This window comes from Cyphellophora europaea (genome assembly GCF_000365145.1).
Source record: "Cyphellophora europaea CBS 101466 unplaced genomic scaffold supercont1.5, whole genome shotgun sequence".
Lineage (NCBI taxonomy): Eukaryota > Fungi > Ascomycota > Eurotiomycetes > Chaetothyriales > Cyphellophoraceae > Cyphellophora > Cyphellophora europaea.
In genome coordinates, this window is record NW_008481811.1 from 426,902 (window position 1) to 442,039 (window position 15,138).

General features: G+C 54.3%; 7 protein-coding genes across 7 annotated transcripts; 5 read left to right on the plus strand and 2 right to left on the minus strand.

Moving 5' to 3' along the window:
- Positions 1-587: 587 nt before the first annotated feature.
- HMPREF1541_05435 (uncharacterized protein) lies at positions 588-1,386 on the plus strand (the record flags this gene model as incomplete). Its single annotated transcript, XM_008719775.1, has 2 exons — positions 588-1,223; positions 1,285-1,386. The coding sequence occupies 2 exons, from the start codon at positions 588-590 to the stop codon at positions 1,384-1,386; spliced, it is 738 nt and encodes a 245-aa protein (XP_008717997.1).
- Positions 1,387-1,613: 227 nt separating this feature from the next.
- Positions 1,614-2,553, plus strand: HMPREF1541_05436 (uncharacterized protein; the record flags this gene model as incomplete). Its single annotated transcript, XM_008719776.1, has 2 exons — positions 1,614-2,451; positions 2,474-2,553. The coding sequence occupies 2 exons, from the start codon at positions 1,614-1,616 to the stop codon at positions 2,551-2,553; spliced, it is 918 nt and encodes a 305-aa protein (XP_008717998.1).
- A 1,372-nt stretch (positions 2,554-3,925) lies between these two features.
- Positions 3,926-5,971, plus strand: HMPREF1541_05437 (uncharacterized protein; the record flags this gene model as incomplete). Its single annotated transcript, XM_008719777.1, has 1 exon — positions 3,926-5,971. One exon carries the CDS (start codon positions 3,926-3,928, stop codon positions 5,969-5,971), a length of 2,046 nt encoding a protein of 681 aa, XP_008717999.1.
- Positions 5,972-6,234: 263 nt separating this feature from the next.
- Positions 6,235-8,118, plus strand: HMPREF1541_05438 (uncharacterized protein; the record flags this gene model as incomplete). The annotated part of the gene is made up of 1 exon (XM_008719778.1): positions 6,235-8,118. One exon carries the CDS (start codon positions 6,235-6,237, stop codon positions 8,116-8,118), a length of 1,884 nt encoding a protein of 627 aa, XP_008718000.1.
- A 555-nt stretch (positions 8,119-8,673) lies between these two features.
- Positions 8,674-9,233, minus strand: HMPREF1541_05439 (uncharacterized protein; the record flags this gene model as incomplete). The annotated part of the gene is made up of 2 exons (XM_008719779.1): positions 8,674-8,938; positions 8,971-9,233. The coding sequence occupies 2 exons, from the start codon at positions 9,231-9,233 to the stop codon at positions 8,674-8,676; spliced, it is 528 nt and encodes a 175-aa protein (XP_008718001.1).
- A 565-nt stretch (positions 9,234-9,798) lies between these two features.
- Positions 9,799-10,744, minus strand: HMPREF1541_05440 (uncharacterized protein; the record flags this gene model as incomplete). Its single annotated transcript, XM_008719780.1, has 2 exons — positions 9,799-10,248; positions 10,331-10,744. The coding sequence occupies 2 exons, from the start codon at positions 10,742-10,744 to the stop codon at positions 9,799-9,801; spliced, it is 864 nt and encodes a 287-aa protein (XP_008718002.1).
- A 2,306-nt stretch (positions 10,745-13,050) lies between these two features.
- Positions 13,051-14,793, plus strand: HMPREF1541_05441 (uncharacterized protein; the record flags this gene model as incomplete). Its single annotated transcript, XM_008719781.1, has 1 exon — positions 13,051-14,793. One exon carries the CDS (start codon positions 13,051-13,053, stop codon positions 14,791-14,793), a length of 1,743 nt encoding a protein of 580 aa, XP_008718003.1.
- Between the last annotated feature and the right edge of the window lie 345 nt (positions 14,794-15,138).

Below are 15,138 nucleotides of genomic sequence, written 5' to 3' on the forward strand. Positions count from 1 at the left end.
GCCAGGAGCCGCGTGACGTAACAGTGACTGGTTTTATCGGTAGCTTTGTGAGTATTTGGCTGGTGTGGTGTGGCGTGGTGTGGTGTCGCGAGGTGTGGCTGCTGAGGGACAGTTAGGTAAGTGAGAGGTGCAATGAATGATTTGCGGCAGTCGTGAGACGCGCAGCTGGGGTCTAGGTGTCGTCAGGTAAGACACCGTGTTCTTGAATGCGACTGCCTGTTACGTTGCTCCTGCACTCTCATTTTGACCATTCCAATGCTCGATATGATAGTCGTTACTTGGTGCTGCGTCATGAAGCGATGGATTATGATACAGCCGCCCGCACTGCTACCTACAGGACGCTTCCTTTCACAATGCAAGGGCACGATAGTCCCGCATCAGTCTCGGCATCGCTCAGCCCCGATGAGGCGTCCATGCAGGCGAGCAGGCGCGTATTCGTGTCCATTGATCTCTATGCCTCACCGTATTTGACGAACCTCGCATTCGCCGTGCGCCGTTCAGCCTGATCCGTTCCAGCACGACACCGACCTTTTCCATGATCCGAAAGCTCCAAAAGTGGTACCATTACTTTGCTGCCACTGGTAGATATGCCACCTCCAACTTACGAGGAAATTTATCAATCCCTCCCGGTCCGGGACTCGCAGACGCGGCTGCTGCGTCTGCAGCCTTCCAAGCGCTATGAAGATGATCTGGTCTGCACGCTTTCTGTCATGGATCTTGACTCCGAGCCAGTCAGCGCCGACGACTACGTCGCCTTGTCGTACTCCTGGGGAGACGAGTCGCGAGATCATACTGTGCTATGCAGTGGCCTGAGTATCAAAGTCACCAAGAGCTGCTTCAACGCATTACGAGCACTTCGCCAACAAGGAGAACAACGTATCTGGATCGACCAGCTATGCGTGGACCAAACAACTATCGCTGAGCGCAGCAATCAGGTGGCATTGATGTATAAAACCTTTCGCCAGGCACAGAAGACTTACGTCTTCTTAGGACTTCTGCCTGACCTCATCGCAGCGCTGCATTGCGACTTCCTTCCACGACGAATGTCACCGTCTCAGGCCCTTCGTCGCCTGTTAGACCAGGACGAAGGTAAAACAACAGGCGAGCTGCTATCCATGTCCCTTGTCACAAAGACCCAAATGCGAGAGATGCTACGGGCGGCCTCCTCCGAGCTTCATGGCGACAGCGTCTCTCAGCTCAAGGCATTGATGGAGGAGGCTATTGTGTGTTTGAGCCTTCTCAACTGTCGTTACCCCCAGCGTAGATGGCCTCTACAAGAAATAGCTCTGGCGAAACGCGCAGAAGTTCTTCTCGATGGACACCGCTTCCCTTTTGACGCACTATGTACGATGTGTTGGCGTTACCACAGTTGGCGCTATGAGATGATTGCGCTGCAAAGAGAAGAAATCGGATCCCACAAACCCCAGCCCCTTTCGCGGCTTGGTCAATGGTGGTCTAATGTACATCGGGGTCATGAAGCCTTGATGCCACTTCTTCGTTGGCATGAGCAACTTGAAGCGCCATCAAAACAAATCGACTGTCTGTCAGCATTGCAACTGGTTCATAACCATTTTAGACGCGGCGAGGTGATGAACCCCATCCGTGTCTTCGCCATGGCTTACAGCCTCCACGCAACAGAGCCCCTAGATTACATCCACGCTTTGCGAGCTCTAATACCTAAGAACGAAGCCTTACCAGCGGCTGACTATGCGCAGAAGTACGACGCGGCTTGTATCACTCACTCACGTTGGCTGGTGCACGAGGGTTATGCGCATGATATATTGTGCTCTGGCGCATTGTGGCTGGAGCTGAGTGCAAAGATCCCTTCTTGGACTATGACCTTTGGCCGACCCCCACGGTCACGCACTAGGACTGGACAGGTTACATACTACGAAGATCCGACTCTATATGTCAATGACGGGACCACCCCTGCAGTGCAAGCTGCACAATGGCAAGCGGAAGGTTTACATATGAACTGGAAGGCCACCGGCGAGACCATAGACTTTCAGCATGTGCTCCCAGTAGCCGTATCATTGATATGGCCAAGCATACCTCGGTCGTCGGCATCCATCGAAGATGACGCTCTGCGCATAGGAGGGTTCCAATTAGACTCACTTGCAGATATTGATGCGAACTCGTTTTACGCGTACCGCACCCGAAGAGTCGTTTCGGGGCTACACCTGGTGTGGGAATTCTACAAGCAAACGGCAGTCCGCCAGACCAACGAAGTCGAAAGCTTCGTCGAACGGGCGGGTTGGTGGGAAGAATTCAACATGAGTGAAGGGCCTCGCGTAAATAGGGGAGGACTCTTCGGCGCCGAGTCGATTTTGTTCTATACCTCAGGTGCGGCGGCGGCTGACATGGCCCCATGCGCCGCCAGGTTGGCTAAACACGGCGACCTGCGGAACTACCAGCAAACCGATTCCACCCAATCGTCCTCCGCAGTCAGGAGTGCGTCTTCTCCCCTGCGCAGGTTCATCTGTGAGGGAGGTTGGCCAGAAGCAAGAAATCGCAATCGGGCCAGAAAATCAGGCAGGATGGTGTTTGGCATAACAAGAGACGGTTGGCCAGTACTGGTGCCCTTTACTGCTCAGGTCAACGATGCAATCGCTTTCTTGCATGGCTCAGAGAAGTCGTTCGTGCTAAGAGATTGTGGCAATGGCCGGTATCGACTTCGAGGTCGATGCCATGTACTTGGTCTGATGTACGGCTTTGGTTGGACGGTCAGGCCTGAGGCTTCGAAGCATGTCAGGACCTTTGATATCGTTTGATGTCTTGTGTTTTGCTGAGAATGATGGCTCCAATTGTTTCTCTCTATCGCAGCATCAGACTTTTGATGACCATTCGACCTAAGCTCGGCACGAGCAGCAGCAGGCCCCAAAAAGGGTCAGTTCAATTCATGGGCCTGGGTTGATAGGCAATCCGATGAACATATGAAAAGGCGATACTGATCAGCCAGCCGTACAAGTCCATCATCGTTGCCAGGAGCCTTGCAGCCCAGGTCATGCTGTCCATTTCCTGCGACGCAGGCTTGCCCAAATATGACCCGGTTGGGCAACGAGATTGCCCCATTCCATCCCCAGTGCAGGTGAAACAGCAGCACGGTGCCACTTACCACATTGACTCTCCCCAAGGAAGGTCCTTACTTAGCAAATATAATGACAGCTTTCAACAGTCTATCCCGAAAGACAATTGCAAAGGGACACAAACCGCACTCGATGAAAAGACCATGCAGTGCGCCCATGAGCAACCCATACTCCCCTCATGGCCACGCATGGTATGCAGTCCACCACGATGCCCGTGGCCGCGAGGGCCATAGCTGGACTTGCAGCCGTAGGCTCGACGCGTGTCCGCATGGTTGAGATGGAGATAGCCGAGGATCCGACAGCGATGAGGCACCAATATCAGCCTCAGACGTGACTTCTGCCAGTACAAAGAAGGAGTTGTGCAACGCAGCCTCTATGTAGATCTGGGTCAACGGAAAGCAGCAATTATCCCTCAAGAGCAGAAGCTCGTCGCCGAAGGCGAAGATAATCGGGATAACAGCGGGGCACAGGCGCTAGGTACACATATCGGACAGTACATACGACAGGAACATTGGTTGCCGTTGGATGACGGTGAGAGGTGCAGCCCGCTTCAGGATCTCTAACTTTACCGTCCCTATGAGCTTCGAACAGATCGGGAAGCATGTACATGCGAAGTTTCATCATTCTCTGGTAACTTATGTCGTCTGAGTACAGTGAGGTAGTTGGTTGTTAGTTGGGCGTTAGGCGCGGGCCCGCCCGCAGTCCGAAGCGCCTAAGCTTGGCATGTTTGCACCTGCTCCGCGACGAGCCTCGGTTCCTTTGCGATCGCATGGCCGCGAGAGTCACTGGCACTCGCAAGTCACTATTCCATCACAGCCATTGCGCGCGACCACAGCGCAATGGATCGCTCCCTTGCGACCCTCCTGCGCTCTCTCCAGGCTTCTCCGACCTTCCACGATGCTTTCAGGCTGCTTCCTACCGCCACCGCGCTCTTGACCCGTCTCTCCAATCCGCTCAACCTCACCCTGCTCTCCTCACAGCTCCTGCAAAATGATATTCTATACCCTCATCCAACCTCGATTACGAACTCACGCCAGCTCTTCTCCGTCTTCTACACCGCAACCCTGCGATTCCGCGAGGACAAGCGCCGCCGAGACCCAACGCAGGGACAGCAACAAATACCGCCGCCTGAATACAGCGGCAGCCAGCTCTCCGAACCAGACTGGTTTACGGCTGTAGTCAAGGGTGCAGACGAGCACAGTCCACGGTCGCGTCATGTGTTGCTGTTGGGCGCGCTGTTGTTGGCCGGTTGCGATCCGCATGGCAGTGAAGAGCCCGTAGGACGTGCGCTGAGAGTCAAGCTCGAAGGAGCTCTGGTGAGGGCGGCAAACTTGGCCCTTGTGCACGGTGATGACGAGGGAAAAGCGGTCGTGAGCTGGGTACTGGTCAATACGGTGCATTTACTGGGGGAGCCGACCAGAGCAGAGGTGGCCTTCGATGCGCTGTTGCCAGTGCTGATGTACGCGACTTTTACGGGCCTTGAGGGCCTAGAAATGGGTTATTGGGTTGGAGCCATTGACCAGGATGTCGAGGGGTCGCCAGACGGCAAGTTTGGGTGGTCGGCTAACAGCAGAAGCTTCCAGAGGGTGCAAGAGATCAAAAGCCGGCCAATGGTGCAGGTGCTTGGTGGTGTATCGAGACTGTTGGCCATGGCTATTGATGCGGCCCAAGATCGACAAAGCATAATGGATGTGGTTTCTAGGCTGGCTGAGTTTGCAAGGACGTTAGCGACGTCCTGGCGTCAAAACAAACTCAGTGAGGTGGACATCAGCGAGGAGGTGCAGGTTCTCGATGGAGAGACTATCAGGGTCTCACTACCCGTCCTGCTCCAGTTGTTGCGAGATACGATGTTCGCCACAATCATTGCGCTAAGGTCGGTCGTCGGTAGACTGTTGACAGACCGTTTCCTGGCATCAGACATCAATGCACCCGGCATTGCGATACAATGTCTGCACACTCTGCGGGACATGTACTTCATCTCTCACAGGTTCGGCCAGACCTCGTCATCGCAATATGTCTTCGTCAACTTCACAGCCCTCGATTTGCTCAATCAGTACCCACGAGCGGCTGAAAACTACCTGGCGACGACGAAGCCGAAGGATGCTGGAGCAATATCACGACATCCTCTTGACCGTAACCTGGACCTATTCTTCCTCAACACTTCCGAACATCTTACCCTAACTGTGAGTGCGCGAATGAACGATGAGCTCCTTCAGGTTGCTCTCCCGTACATCCAGGCACAAGGCGACCCTCGGCTGGGTGAACTCTACGAGGCCGCTCACAGTCTGATTCTGACGGTCTTCGCTGCCCCGCAGAATGCAGATCTCCTGCCGAAGCATGTGCCTCACTACATTGAGACACTGATGGCCAGTTTCCCTTCGGTACTCAACCCCCGTCAATTCCGCCTGGCCATCAAAGCTGTTGTCAAGCTCGCCAGTCCGCCTTCTGCCATTGCGAACCTTATGCCACATTTGCAAGCCATCGTTCTCGATCTACTCAGTCAACGTTTGATACATGCCTCTGAAGCAATCCTCCCTTCAATGTCTGACATTCCGATGGAATCACAACAGCCTCTCTCCGAAAAGACTACCTTGCTGCTCGCCATCCTAGATTCACTGCCCTTCTTGCCAGTGTCGCTACTAGTAGACTGGCTGTCCATCTCAGCAGACTTGCTCTTCAAGCTCGATAGCACTGCACAACGAGCGATCTGCCAACAAAAGTTCTGGGAAACACTGAGCAATGGAGACATGGATGTTGAGCGAGCTGCAACTTGCGTGACCTGGTGGAACCATAGGGGTGGTCGGGAGCTGGCCATGCTGGGTGAGCTACCTGAAGAGGAGGAGTACACAATGAGTGGTGCGCTGGGACAAGAGAGCAAACTTTGATCCTTTTCATCTTGACAAAGCTACCACCAACCATCCGAAAAGCATTCTGTGCTGACTTCACAGCCTAAAGAATGCACTTAGCAGCTTACACACAAACGCAGCTAGCCGGCAACAAGGAGCGAAAGCCACAATGCGCTGGAACGCATATATCCAGCTCACCCACCAGCACATTCACTTTGCCTCTATCTTCACCATCGCAGAGCTCACTATCGTCATTGCGAGCGAAATTCCAGCCATTATCTTGCATGATGATTGAACCAACCATGACTTCCACCACCAAACGCTCCACCACCAAAAGCCAAGCCACGCCTGAGTCTCAGACTCAATTTCTCTACCTAATACTCAAGCAACTTGATCTCAAGACGGTCAACTGGCAAGAAGTAGCAGACGGTATTGGCATCAAGAATGGTCACGCAGCACGTATGCGCTGGAGTCGCTTCAAGGCCCAGACAGAGGGTCTTCCAACGCAAAACACGAAGAAGAAGAAGAAAGACAGTGAGAAGAACAGCGGCAAGGAGAGCAGCAAGCGCGCTAATGGAATGGGAGGTGGTCTGCAGGAGGCAATGATGGACGAGCGTGACGAAAAGAGGGTCAAGATGGAACACGGCTACTCAGGCGGGCCAATCCCCTACCCTCCGTCTTGGGGTGGCTGTTCAGGCATGCCGCCTTTCATGGGTCTTCCTCACATGATCAAGCATGAGCCAGATGCTCACATCAAGATGGAGTCTGGTGGTGAGATGTTTTTTGCTCATCAACCCTTTGGTCCATGGGTAGGGCCGCCACCTCCCATGCCGGGCCAGATGATGCCTCCTCCCTCAATGAGCGCGAACATCACACCTGCAGACATCTTTGCAACGAATGGGCACGCAAGCAATACCGATCCAGATGATCTGCCGATCAAGCACGGGCAGCTGGGAGTTCCAGCGACGTTATCAATGGCCGACCTGCAAATGCCAAGAGCTTCTGTCTGCCTAACCAACCCAGCCGAAATGTCTGTCGAAGCTACAGCGAGCCCAAATATCGCTCAGACAGCGGAAATTCCTGCAAACACACTCTTCCATGCCATCGGTCCGTCGCAAGAAAAGCCAGCGTCCACCAACCAGAAGCGGCACTCTCCGTCGCTGCATTCCATCCCTCTCCACCAACCCGGCCCCGACTCTCCTCCCTCCTCCACCTCCGACGATGCCAACCAAGCCACCTCTTCGCAACAGCAGAAGCAAAACTCCCCACCACCCTCCTACGAAGCGAGCCAACACCCCAACCCTCAACAACAACAACAACAACAACAGCCTCATTCCTTCTCCGCCCAGCAATTCAGCCTGCCCTACAACTTCCCCACCATGCCCATGCAGCAGCGCCCGTCCTACACGTATCCGCCAAACATGCCAATGTCCATGTCCGGCCCCATGTCCATGCCAATGAACATGAGCATGAACTCAACCTTCCCCCAATCCTACGGCTATCCCGACCCAGCCAGCCAGCACACCATGCACCCCTACCCCCCACCTACATATCCTGGCACCGCGCCCTTCGATCCTTCTGGCGGCATGCAGCCGATGCAGATGCAGCAGATGCATGGCTTCGCCGGCTTCGGCGCACCGTTCTCCGGGGTATCGCCGCATCAGCTTCAGCTTCAGCTTCAGCACCCGCAGCAGATGACGCCTGTCGGCCCAGTAGTGCCGCCCTTTGATGGTTTCGCGGCTGAGATGGAGGTCGATCAGCCTGCTTTCGCTGCTGTTGGTGGTAGTGATAGTGGTGGTGGTGGTGCGGGGAACCCTGCTGGAGCGATTGAGGCTGAGGCTACGTCTTCGGCTGCCGCTGCGGCTCCAAATCCTGCTGCTGCTGCTGCTGCTTCTGCTCCTGGTCCTGGGGGAGGCACGTTGTGGGAGGGTGGGTTGGGCGTCGGGGGCAAGAAACCGATTGGTGGGACGGCGGCGGAGGGGGAGGAGAGGGAGAAGCAGGAACAGGAACAGAGCGGGGATCAGGGGGCGCAGGTTGCTGGAAGGGAGGCGCAGGGTGGAAGTGCGAATGGGAGTGGCGAGGAGGTGGTTGGTGGTTCGGTGCCGCCGCAGCCGCAGTTTGTGGTGATGAAGGAGACGGGAGAGGAGGTGGGGTTGAAGGAGGGTGCGAGTTGTGTGGCTGAGTGACTGGGGGTGAGGTGGATGTTAGGAGTGTAGAGATGAGGAGAGTGGTAGAGTGAAATGCGTGAGTGGAATATGATGCGACGTGAGTAGGACTCGATAGAATGGGATTCAACACACAGCCTGAGACAAAATTAAGCCTTATTCACACATGGCTGCCGAATGTCGAGATAGATTCTACTAATGCTGCCCTTTCGACACTGCTACACCGGATCACTAGAGCATGTGAGCCATGGCCTTCTTCCGCCACGCTCGCTGCTGGATTACACGATATTGCTGCTCCTCAACCAAATATGCTCGTGCGGCGTTACGGCGCCATGCGCTCAGATTCCGTCTCACGCCAATCAACTTTATGCATGTCTTGGTAAGGATATGGCGCATACGGGCTCGCTCATTGAGCGCTGCAACTCGTTGATGCTCAACTGGAAGCCCGCATCTCAGCGTGTGCAGCTCACTTGCTACAACGCCCAGATCTTCGAGGCTACCGTTCAGCAGATTGATGAAGCCGAGGAGCCGCGCCGTGTGGAGGGCGTCAGCAGGGCGCCAAACACGGCAGGAAATCTAGCCACTGCGAGACTTGGCGAGTTCGCTTTGCGGTTGGGCGGTCGGACCACCCTTGAGACGCTCTCCACCAGTGATCTTCTTCTCACCTTCGGTAATGTCGTGAAGGTTGTCAGAGTCGATATTTTCGCCGACGTGCTTCTGAGCTTGAGCCGTAGGGCCGTTCTTGACGGGACCTTCTTGTCCTGTGATGTCCTTTTCGGCCTGGGTGATTGAAGAGATGGTCTCTGAGTCGAGTTTGCCGGTGGCCTGATTTTGGGAGGTGCTGGCGTTCTGGTCAGTTGTTAGAAGATGCACGAGCCAGTACGGTTGAGAGAACTTTCCTGGGCAGCATGAGCTTGGGCGGTGGCGGCAGGACCGCCTCGGACAGCAGAGTCCTCGCCAGTGATCTTCCGCTCGCCCTGGGTTATTTCTGAGACCACAGAGCCATCAAGCTTATCGCCAACGTGCTTCTGAGCTTGAGCAGCAGGACCTCCCTTGACCTGGGTGTCGGATCCGGTGATGGCTCTCTCCTTCTCTGAGATCTCGGAGATGGTGTTCGAGTTGACGCTGGAGGCCATTCTGAACGATGTGAACGAAGGTCTAAGAGATGATATTGAAGTGATTGACGGTAGTCTACGACAGACGGTCAGCATTGGGCGAGCCATGTTCAGATGTTGAGAGTCACCAAAAATATGTGACGATCAAGGCGTTTTGTACAGTCGTAAACAGCCGGGAGAGCTATGCTTCGCAGGTACTAGATCAGTGGATGTCTGACGCGTTGATGGAAACGCCATTGTGCTGGATGGCGAAGCTAAAAGAAGTCGATGACCTCTTCCAATCGCTCTTTCCGTTACACCATGCAACCGCGACGCGGAAGGAGCACGCGTTGATGCTGGACATGTCGTCATCGCTATTGCCAAGAATATTTGTATGGGAGGCGCCGGAAACCATATCCGATTCCGCAGCCTTTCTGTGTACTTGTGCAGCAGTCCACTCCTTTATCAGTTCAGCAGCGGTTTATGAGTGTTCACGTGTGGCTGAGTGCCTGCTTCAACAGGCCCCAGACCCAAGGTGGAGATTAGCAGAGCCACGCTTCTGGTGTCTGTTGTACTCGCTGGTCTAGACTGTCTACTATCCTGCGCTCTAGTTTCTGTTCTTCTTCTTGTTATCCTCTTTCGGCTTGGTGCTGCTGCTCCCGGGCTTACTGGGGTCCTCATCGGGGATGCCTTCAGGCTCGTCTTCATCTTCACCAACGGCAGGGTCCGTGACCGATCCGTTCAAAGGGTCCATGTCCGCGAGCGTGAAGCGGATTCTCCGGTCTGCGCCCTTTTTCTTCCCGTCGTTGAGGTCCAAGATGATCTTTTGACAGGACGAGTGGCAGGGCTGTTGTACGCGGGTGCTGATAAATCTCAAGTTGAGCTTTTTCTTCCGCGCGAAGCCGACCTTCTTCACGACCGGCTTGGTTTCGCCTTCTGGCGGCGCGCCGATGTCGTCCGACGCCTTCAGTGCGAAGCCACGGATCTTGCTCGGCATTTCTTTAGCTTGCGCTTTGGCTTTCAGGGTGCTGATGTAGATATAGAAGAAGGACTCGGCCTGAGGAATTGTCAGCGCTTCGCCAGTATGGAGGGTTTTTGCCTGCCCATGCGGATGGAAAGTTTGGCGCTGAGTGACTTACGCAGACGCCGTAGTTACTGCGTGCTACCTGTTCGCCGCTGTCAGGGTTGACAAGGGCGTTTCCAGGAGGAGGCTCCAAACCATTGTCAACAAGTCTAGCTTGCCTATCCGAGACTACGACCCAGCCCCGAAAGCCCCAATATTTCTTTGCACTATCCTTTCCATTCGGTTCTGGAGTATCCACCTTTGACTTTTTGGGCTCCTTCCCCTTTGCCGCTGCTTTCTGCCTTGCTTGACGCTCTTCCACCCATCCAGGTGGAGGCCTGAACCGGTACTCAGCGCTGGGGTCAAAGTATGGATCATCGGTGCGAGTAGGGCTGAAGAGCAGCTGATCGCCACCAGGCGTAGCACCGAGAATGGTCACGTGCCTTTTCTCAGGAGTCGTCCAGTACGCGATGTGAACCATGACGGGCATGATTGTGCACGGCAACAGCTTCCGACACCATCGGCCCAGGAGTGCCAGCAGGGGCATGAAATAATTGTTTTGGGCAGCGAACATTTCTTCAGCAGGGTTGGGGACTGCTGTGATGGTTAGGATCCAGGCGATGCCATCGTAAAGAGTCCGGACAGGTAGCGTAACTCCCTCAAATTTCGTGTCGGGAAGCTCGACCGTGGCGCTGCTCTGTCGCTGAAGCTCTTCGAAATATGTCGGGTCACTTATCCACCCATTGTCCCTGGAGTGAGTCGAGCATTAGCTATCCTACACTTCTGCCGAGAGTTTTGCGGGATCAAACTCACACTAGATAATCGATATAACCGATGACCATTTGCAAGGCGGCGTTGTGCACTTTGTCTACACCATAACGAGCTGGGGCAAGCCCCAGCTGATGAAGCCAGCCTAGAATCTATGCTGAGCTTAGTCCACAACCCCTTACGTGTCCTTTGTAGGCCAGTGCAGTTCGTCTTACCTGCAGTCTCTCCCAAGTCCATGCGTCTTCGATGTTGAGTGACCTGCCGGCTGGTTAGAGTGAAAAGACGGCGCCACGTCAGAAGATTTTGCAGGTTGAGACTCAAGCATGGATCAAGATAACCACAACTTCTTCGGCACATCGTGATATGATATGAGCTATCGGTACCAAGGGGCCCTGGGGAGATAGAAAAATCGCACGCACCCCTTTGCAGAGCGAATAATGGAGACCGGATAGACTTGTTTCGCTTTACCTTTCTCCTTCTTTATCGGCATGCCTGCGACGCTAGGCGGTTTGTCTTTTCTTGAGAGTCGTAGATCGAAGAAGTAGAACATTGCTACCAGGGGTGCAGCGTGAATTCCGGGCTTCTTGTAGATCTGAACTCGTAGCCCCGGTGCCTGACTGGGTTGCTGTCAGACATTATGATTACCATTTACATCAGGGCTGCTGTTGGGTGATTAGTAGATGGTTGTGCAGTATTATGTCAGAGCCTCCATAACCTGAGCTACCTTGCACTACAGGAGTCAAGTGCTTATTGTTGTCAAGACGTCGGATTGTTTGTAACCTCTATAGCAGTAGCTCAAGTAAAGTGTTCAGCTGACCTTGGCGCCTTGTCAATGCCTCCAATACGACAGATCATAAAACCAAGTGACAAGTGGACTCGGCCTCAGCGACTAGAATCCGAAATTATCTAGGCAGCTTCTGGTGAAATTGCAGTCAAGAACGAACGGGAGCCGTGATGGCTGATCATAAGTGCGGTAAATTCTTGAGCGCGAGAGTAGCTCCAGCTGGCAGCGGAAGACTTGGCGCCAAGTCACTTTGGCAGGTGATACATCCTCGTTCACTCAAGATTTGCCATGCGTACAGAGCTAGAGAGGTGGTAGCGGCTGGCTGGGTACAGCTGCGGGTCAGCTGGGATAGAGGTATATGAGTATGTGATCATGGAGGAGATTTATAGGCCGGCTGCGCCTGGGGAGGTGCCAGAACAGGGGCGGCCTACCGTCGACCATTTTTGGCACACGGATTGGGAGCGCCGCGTCGAGTGGTGGATCACATCGTGAGAACGGTGTCGCAAAAGGGCGAGGGTGAGTTGAAAGTGAAGATTGGGTGAGGTGAGCATAAGTTGAGGGTGCGGTGACTTCTGACGTGGCGCGGGGGCAGTGAGCGCCAATGTGAGGTCAATACAGAATTTACCGCTCCTTCCCCGCCAAGCCAAGACTGAGCTCATCCTTGCGGTGCAAGAAGCATTTTGTGCGCCATGGCGCCGGAGAACCCAACGTGCCCCATGCAAGGTACTCGTATCATGTATCATCGAGCGTGCTGCGATAGACCCTCGGCACAAACCAGAAGTCGGCTAGAACCATGCTCGCCACGATGGCCACATCTCCAAACTAAGCTGCTTTGCCGGCCGCTTGCGGGGTCGCTTGTCACTTCGCTCTTTCACGCGGCGAAATATACTTCGCGCCCGCCGTGCCAAACCCTTCGCCCTGACCGATCCATCCGCTCACAACACCCATCGACCAATCTGCGGTGCGCATTGAGCCAAACAAAGACTAAAGTACGCTCTCTAGCCCCCTCTTGCAGCAGACTTCCAGACCCCGAGCCCTGGAGGCTACATCGTTTCGCCGACAGCACGGCGGAAGTGCAACATCACCAGATACTAGATACGCGCTTCCCCCAACAAGGAAGCGGTCCGCTTTTGACATAGGCTCCTACGTCGTCGAGGAGGTATATAGCGGTCTTTCCTTACTGGACCGTCTAGAGAACTTCGTCGTTACTTATATACAGCCGCCTTCAGTACCATAGTTTCGCCATGTCAGCACCAACCCCTAACTGGTGGAAGAAGGGCACCGCCTATCAGGTCTGGCCTGCTTCATACAAAGATAGCAATGGAGATGGTATTGGCGATATTCAAGGACTCATCGGCACTCTGCCATACCTGAAAGATCTTGGCATCGACATCGTGTGGCTTTCACCCATGTACAAGTCGCCACAAAAGGACTTTGGCTACGACATTTCTGACTACCGAGATGTCGATCCTCAATTCGGGACCCTGGCGGATCTAGACGAGCTGATCAAGAAATGCCACGACATGGGCATGAAACTACTACTCGATCTGGTCATCAACCACACTAGTGATGAGCACAAGTGGTTTCTGGAAAGCAAAAAGGACAAAACCAACCCCAAAGCCGATTGGTATGTCTGGCGGGATCCCAAGATTGTGGACGGCAAACGCCAGCCTCCCAATAACTGGCGATCGATCTTCGGTGGTAGCGCCTGGGAGTACGTTCCTGAACGTGACCAATACTACCTCCATCTCTTTGTACCCGAGCAACCAGACTTGAATTGGGAGCTCGACGAGGTGCGACAAGCTATCTACAAAGAGGCCATCGTCTTCTGGCTAGATCGTGGCGTCGACGGCTTCCGCGTGGATACCTGCAATCTTTACTCGAAAAACACCAGTTATCCCGACGCGCCGGTCACCCTTCCAGGTGAGGTCTATCAACCCGCTTTCACACACTTTGTCAATGGACCCCGAATGCACGAATGGCTACGTGAACAACGACAGCAGGTGCTCGACAACTACGGAGACGTGGCTATGGTGGGAGAACTGCCGGGTACCGAAGCTGCTGAAGTGTTGAAGTACGTTGCTGCTGAAGCACGGGAGCTAAGCTGCGTGTTCGATTTTGACGTCGTCAGCCTTGGTGGCCGTCATGGTGACGGTGTGAAGAAGCATCAGGTCCACGCCCACGATCTGCCTTCATTTAAGGAGGCTTTCCGCAAGCAGCAGCATCTCACCCGTGGTACCACCGCTTGGACGACCTGCTTTTTGGAGAATCACGATCAAGCCCGCAGTCTTGACCGCTTCGCAACTTCGAAGCCTGAATTCCGTGAGAAGGCTGCTAAGATGCTAGCCACACTGCTTGGCTGCCTGACAGGAACTCTATTCATGTACCAGGGCCAAGAAATCGGCATGACCAACATTCCGGACTCGTGGGGGATCGAGGAGATCAAGGATCCCGATTCTTTGAACGCATACAACGATGTCAAGGATCGTCATGATGCCGATCCGCTGTGGCTGAAGCGGGCTATGAGCGGTATCCAACGCGTCGGCCGCGACAATGCTCGAACGCCTGTTCAGTGGGATTCGTCCGCCAATGCTGGCTTCAGCACTGGCAAGCCATGGATGCGTGTCAACGACAACTATCCCGAAATCAACGTCGCCGACCAGCAGAAAGATGCCAAGAGTGTTCTCAGCTATTGGAAGCAGATGAACCAAATTCGCAAGAAGTATGCCGATCTGACAGTCTTTGGCGATTTCGAGCTGTGGGATTACCTCGATCCCGATGTTTTCACTTTTACCAAAGAGAACAAGACCAATGGCTTCACCAACAAGAAGCTCTTGACATTCTTGAGCTTCTCCGATGAAGAGCAACCCATGCACTATCCGCCGGACTGCAAGGGCAAAGAGATGGAGTTGATCGTTTCCAATGTGGACACGCCGGGACAATATCTCAGTCCCTGGGAGGCTAGAGTCTACCTTGTCACTTTGTAAAGATGTTGTAACCTCAGCATTAGCGGCATTGCATCGATATGGCGTTTGGATACCTCGTTGGCCCCCCTGAAACCTCCAGTCGAATCTCAGGCAGTGAATGAAAGTTACTTGGGGCCAGATCCTTGGCGCCTTCTTCTGCTTCTGCTTCCCCACTTCGTGGTGACCGACCCCCCTCCACATTGCTCCCACCTTGGCCCCTCTTTGCAACCCTCACGGCCACCAAACAGCTGCAAAATTCACAGCCATGGGCGGTCGACCCTGTTGATGTTCGGCATATCCTCGTAGGTCCATCAGGTACTCCTCGCGACCAGTGTCTGCCGGCCTCGGAGTTTGCTGCTTCCCTAA